Raw genomic sequence first — 6,756 nt, 5'->3', positions numbered from 1 at the left:
TCCATAAGCGCAATGGTCTTGGTCACCCTTTGCATCACAAGCTCACCACTAAAACCGGAATCGGAACTAGCAAGACCACCAAGCAACTTAATACCATGTGAAGGTCGAGCAATATTAGGGGGAAAGACACCCACAAGCCTGCTTCGCGGGTCTTCTATAGGCCAGAAAATTTCAATTTTTTCCACGTTGAGATGTAACCCAAAACGAGGCCCTTCCTCCATAATCAACTACAAAGTCTTCTCCACCACCAAAGTGTCACTAATAATAGTGCCATCATCCAAATATCACGCCTGAAGACATACCTTAAAAGAATTTCTGATTTTACACACCAGGGGTTGCAAAACCAAAGCGAAAAGTAGAGGACCAAGGGGATCACCTTGCTACACCCCCTGAGACGACCATAAGGTGTGATCCCCATAACACAATATGGCTGGATTAGAATAGCAAAATTCAACCCATCGCGAAATGACCGAACAACGACAATAGACTTCACGTAACATGACCGCACGATCAACTAGATTGAAGGCTTTTTAAAAATCCACCAACAACATAAAAAGACCAACATCATAACCATGATCCTCAATCAACCGATTCATAGCATGAAGAATTGCCTCACCACCTGAAGAAAACCCAACACCAAATTGAAGACCATCAAAGTAACTTCCCAAAGACTGGCCAACCATAACAGCACCCACCTTCGAAACCAGACGCCGCCAAATAGTATCCACAGCTATAAGACGAATACCACCACCGGGCTTGACAAGTGGTGTGTGAGGAGCACTAGCAATATACTCTCCTAGTTCCATAGGACATGTTCCAGATAAAAAGAGATTAACCACCCCGAAAATAGAGTCAACTTGATTATTATTGTTATTGTTATTGTTATTGTTATTGTTATTGTTATTGTTATTGTTATTGTTATTGTTATTGTTATTGTTATTGTTATTGTTATTGTTATTGTTATTATTATTATTATTATTATTATTATTATTATTATTATTATTATTATCTCTCAAAAACAGACAAAGTCATACAACCTATAAAAAATTAGTGGGAAGTCGAGATACAATCTAGGCCCCCACTCCTCTAGCTATAGCAAAATCTATCCTACTGAATATATGAGCAGCAACACGTGCCCCAATGACCTAAGTTGTCGAGAACTTCTGAACCCGCTTCAGGAACGCAACAACCACTTTCTCTAATTTCCCAAGCGAAGAAAAAGGAAAAGGGAAGGAAACCATATCCAATTACCCGACAACTAGATTTGTACTAGACCCGCTTTCGATGAGCCGCATCAGCCATAACCCTCCAGGAACAAAGTCGAGAACTTCTGAACCCGCTTCAGGAACGCAAAAAACCACTTTCTCTAATTCCCCAAGCGAAGAAAAAGGAAAAGGGAAGGAAACCATATCCAATTACCCGACAACTAGATTTGTACTAGACCCGCTTTCGATGAGCCGCATCAGCCACAACCCTCCAGGAACAAAGTCAGATAACTCAGACTGTGTCAAATGAAAAAACCCTGTCAAGTCAACACAGACATCGTGACCACGATCATAGGAATAAAGTAACACATCTATATCATTGTTTAAAAACGTAAATGGTGGGTATTTTTGCACAAAATTTTGAAACATAATATTATTAATATGACTTTAAAGAGTATAAAATAAGTATGTACACTTACATATGTAACAAGTACGTACTAAAATTATTTTCTTTTTTTAAATAAAGTAAACTTTATTCCCAAAAATAAAGTTTGAGATGCAAAATGATACTCCCTCCGTCCTTTTATTAAAGACCAGTATTCCTTTTTTGGCAAATCAAAATTCAAGACCTATTTCTGTTTTAAGGTTATACTATTTGAAAATATTCTCTACTTATTGATGTTTTAAGGTTGTACTTTTTTGTACTAATAATGACTTTTTACATCAACTTCCAACACTTTCTCTCTCTCTCTTCAATTATTCCCAACTACTTTTTTTTTTCTCTATCTCTCTCTAACCTCACATGCACTTATGTACTTGCACCAACTTTCTTAATTTCTGTGAAAAAACCCAAATAGGTCTTTAATAAAAAGATAGAGGGAGTAATATTTTTCTTATATAGTGGTCATATTTATTAGAATTTTTTTAAACAAATTTACCTTGAAGATTTGTTCAGTGTACAAATTATATTCTAAAAATAATCAAGTTGAGTGTATATGGATTATATGTGATTGCCAAAATAGAAAATAATATATTATAGGTAATAATGTATTAAGATTTGACAAATAAAAAAAGGAAAAAAGGTAGAAATTTTTTATTCTGGAGATGTTGGATTTCTTGGTTTTGAAGTGATGACAAAAATTTTAGTTGGTTGCTACTTGTTTTGGTTTTATCAATTGTTTTTCATGTGCAGTAACAATTAATCCGGTACTTGAAAAATGATAGTCTTCTTGAATAAAATTCAAGAAAAAAGAGAATCAAAATGAGTTGATCAAAGGAAGCTTCAAGATATGAAAAACATGAAGATTTCTAAAAATAGGACTTTATTTTAGTTAATCTTCTTGTTGTAAGTGTACATGAATTGTTATTAGATTGGCAAAAAATTTCTTATTAAGAAGATAAGTGATGTGACTATCAGTACACTTAAATTGATACTTGGGACACTGCCAATTCAGGAAACAAAACAAAAAGTTTGTTTATTGAACTTGGTCATCCATTAGTTAGCGAATGATTAGTATTTCCAAAGGTTGAGGATTCTATCATTAACATATTTTTAGCGTAGGAATATTTTGTCAATTAAGAGGAATGATTGATTGTGATATTTAGAGAGTGAAATTATTTCGCATATATCTTAGTATATTAATAATGTTCTATTTATGGAAAAAAATAATATAAAAAATGATTTTCATTGTGCGAGTAATGCATTGTAAAAATACTTATACCTAAAATTTGATCTTTTTTACCCTTCACTTTAACTTACAGTTGTTAGATTTATTGCAGCTGTGTTATTGGGTCAAAATCGGATTTTGATTTTTAATTTGTTCAAATATGGGTTCAATTCAAATTTAAACTTATCGAATGCAAACCAGGTGTTGTGTTTCCACATGTTTGTTGTGGATCAAATTCAGATAAATTCGTGGGTTAATTTCAATGGAAACAAATTAAAAACAAATCAATTCGGGTTAGACTGGCTCTGTTTTGCTCACCTTAAAAAATACATTTAAAAAATACTGCCACATCTAAAAAATACTCCGTATCACATTTAAAAAAAACACGGATGGACTTGAGAGAGTAGTCCAATGATAATGACCAACAAGTATTGAGAGCACGATTTGGGCCTTAACTCTAAAGCCCAAATCACCAAAAAAAAAACCCTTTTATAAACCAAAACTAAGAATTAGGGTTTTCTTCGTTCACCATTCTCGCGAGTTCAGTCGTCTTCTTCCTCGCATCTTCACCACAGTCGGCGCGAATCTCCAAAGCTTGCAATCATGGGGTTAGTCTCTCTCTTTCTCTCTCCTCTCTAAACTGGCGGTGTTGTTCTAATAGCACTTTTATTCATTTTCTTGCTTTACTGTCATTCAAATTAAATTTCTCAATTTTGTTCAGCTGTTAATTTGGGGTTTCATATTTTCTATATTCATTTCAAAATTGGTTTTTTGCTACATTGTATTGTATGGAAAATCTTAGAAACTTTTAATGATGCTAATATTAAAAATTATTGGGGTTTTATTTTTTCAAATTTGTTGTATTCAAGTATATAGGAAGATTTTTGTGTTAGATTGAAGGATTAGATTATGTAGTAATTGAAATTAGGTAAAGATAGATTTGGAGGTTATTTGATCGATTGCCTGAGTTTTACAAGAAATTTGAATGGAAATGTAATGTGAAATGGATTATATCTCTGGTTGCTGCGATATGATTGGCAGTGGAGATTGCAAAAGTTTATCGGACTGGCGGTGTATCGATATTGTCATGTAATTGTGATTGAACTAAAATACTGTTGTGTACGGAGTTTTTGTGTTTTGAAATTGGAGCTTTGGTTGAGGGATTCATTAAATTTGATAGGCGTGAGATTTATGGAAGTAAAAGTAGTGTTTTTGTTTAATGAAGCTGTTAATGAGTGGATCATCAAATTTGATAGGTGTATGATATGCAAAAATCAGGGTAATGGTTGTTCTTTGGGTTAAATTGAAGTAATGCTTGGAGTGTATAATTGTGTTACTTTTTTCTTCTTTTCTTTCTTTTTAACATCTGTGAAATTGTTTCTGTGCAGTAAGACACATGGAATGGGAGCTGCGCGCAAGCTGAAGTCCCACCGTAGAAGGCAAAGGTGGGCTGACAAGTCATACAAGAAGTCACATCTTGGAAATGAATGGAAGAAGCCATTCGCCGGATCTTCTCATGCTAAGGGCATTGTTTTGGAAAAGATGTAGGATTATGTCAGCTCCCTGCGTACTACTTTTAATTGTATATGTTTTTTTTTTTGTATGAGAACTTATCCAAAGAGTTTTTGATGCAGTGGTATTGAAGCTAAACAGCCCAACTCTGCTATCAGAAAGTGTGCTCGTGTGCAGTTGATTAAGAATGGAAAGAAGATTGCTGCTTTCGTTCCCAATGATGGTTGTTTGAACTTCATTGAGGAAAATGTAAGTCCTTTTTATAAGTGTCTGCAAGCATATGCACTTACTGATTCACAAACTGCTTCTTAGTGAATTTGCTGGTACTTTATGCCTTTTGACACTAACTTCGTGGTAACTGCTAGTTATTTTTTACTATGAGTTCATAGTGAGTTGTAGGTGAGAGAATGATAATATGAGGTACTCCGTATCTTCAACTGATTGTTGATCATTGAAATGTCTGTAGAAGCATGTGTACCATTGAGTTTAAATATACTTTTGATATGCTTTAGTAAACTTTCTTCTCTAAACATCGATCTGAATGTCCAACTATACCCCTAATTTGACCAAAATCTTTCCTTTCCATTGAATGTCTGTTTTCCTTTAATCTATCATAACTTCCTCTCACTGACTGTATGCTCGTCTCTCCATATTTCGTCGCTTTTAATTATCTATATCATTTGTTGTCTTCCTCATATCTACCATTTGCTAGTCACTGCTAGTAGCCAAGTACCTGCAGCACCTTTTAATGGTGATTACACTAACTCTATCAGAAACCCCACTTGATGCTTCTATCATGTTGGACAGAAATGTCTTTCTAATCTATTCCTTTTTTTGCTCATTTTTGCTTTCTGCAACTGCTTTTGTATTAAGGGTGGAGGGTAGGCGGAAAAACTATATTGGTGGCACTGTTGGTTGTGTGGCTGATTCGTATGCTGGAAACAGATCAAAGATACGGTTGTGTGATGTAGGGATAAATGGTTTTAAATCCAAATTCTATTATTGGGGTCTTTGGGGGACAAGTGTTAAATAACAAAAATTCTCAACTCCAGTCATTTGTTAACAATTATTAGTTTTAGAAATGATGTCATTTGTTTTCTGTTGAGTATTATTTGGAAAAAGACTGGCATCTGATTACTGAAGGCTTGACATTAGTAACAATGCTTTTCCTATATTATGAACTCTTGGACCTAGTTTATCAAGAAACATATAAAAACATGAGTGTACTCTTTCTTTGCTGGTTTATCTGATGCTTCTGCCAGTACTCTTCCTGCACTCATGTGCAGTATACATGGTGCAGTTATATTTTATGATTTAATACTAACTGTACAAATATTGCGTCGGAGATTATATAGCTTGAGAAAATAAGGTCAATTGGATTTTGATCCTTTCTTGAGCAAATCATCTGAAAAAAGCTGCTCTAAGAAATTGCTACTTCATACTACTTATCAAAGAACGATGATTTGTTCCCTTTATATGAAAGAAATTTACCTGGTTGGTAGAAGAATTCAAGTTCTGTTATATTTATGTAGTTTAAAAGTGTTGGGTGTAGCTTCATGCTGGAAATTTGGGTCATGCTTAAGGTTTTGGAATAATTTTACCTGTTTGTCTATATTTGTCACCAGATTGTATGGTATTTGATATTGTGTACAACACTATCTCTGCGGATGCTCTGTTATTCCTTCCATTCTTAAGGAGTTGTGGTCTGTGCAGGATGAGGTGTTGATTGCTGGATTTGGTCGTAAAGGACATGCTGTGGGAGATATTCCTGGAGTCCGTTTTAAGGTTGTCAAGGTTGCTGGTGTCTCTCTTCTAGCCCTCTTCAAGGAAAAGAAGGAAAAACCCAGGTCTTAGGTTAAGGTGGTTAATTTAGTCGTCAATTTTGCCTACTCAGATGAAACTTGTACCCTCTTAAATAGAAACTGAACATCTTTAAAAATGGATACCCTTCCTACTTTGTTTTTGTGCTCTATTTGTGTCTATTCAAGATGATTTTCTATATTCTTAGTTATTGCTTGTATTTCCAGTTGGTTTATTTACTTCTTCTCCTTCCCATGTGATGAAGGTATATCGCCGGAATTCATGTCTGCAAGATCCACATTAATCATTAAAAAAAGGGGTCTTTGGATGTGCTGAAATCTGCTTTAAAATACGAGAATTAACCATTCATTCATTCTCAAAGATTGTCGATCATCCCTCTATAAATTCTTACTGATTAAATTGTTTGTCTAGAAATAGATTAACTGAGTCTGAGAGTGGCGAAGTAGGCTAATAGAATTGTGGGCTGTGACTTGCCCCAATTGGATTGTCATATGGACACAGTTATTGGGCCTGTCTACTAATAATACAATAGATCTGTTGAATCAACATGT

At 34.6% G+C, this 6,756-nt stretch overlaps 1 protein-coding gene across 1 annotated transcript; it reads left to right on the top strand.

Annotated features, from left to right (window-relative positions):
- The first annotated feature begins 3,365 nt into the window (after positions 1 to 3,365).
- LOC110710281 (40S ribosomal protein S23) lies at positions 3,366 to 6,419 on the top strand. The gene is made up of 4 exons (XM_021888554.1): positions 3,366 to 3,480; positions 4,261 to 4,416; positions 4,507 to 4,633; positions 6,098 to 6,419. The coding sequence occupies exons 1-4, from the start codon at positions 3,476 to 3,478 to the stop codon at positions 6,236 to 6,238; spliced, it is 429 nt and encodes a 142-aa protein (XP_021744246.1). The 5' UTR covers positions 3,366 to 3,475; the 3' UTR covers positions 6,239 to 6,419.
- The last annotated feature ends 337 nt before the right edge of the window (positions 6,420 to 6,756 follow it).

This window comes from Chenopodium quinoa, unplaced genomic scaffold, assembly GCF_001683475.1.
Source record: "Chenopodium quinoa cultivar QQ74 unplaced genomic scaffold, ASM168347v1, whole genome shotgun sequence".
Lineage (NCBI taxonomy): Eukaryota > Viridiplantae > Streptophyta > Magnoliopsida > Caryophyllales > Amaranthaceae > Chenopodium > Chenopodium quinoa.
Note: the sequence above shows the minus strand (reverse complement) of the source record. Positions and strands in the feature narration are given on the sequence as shown.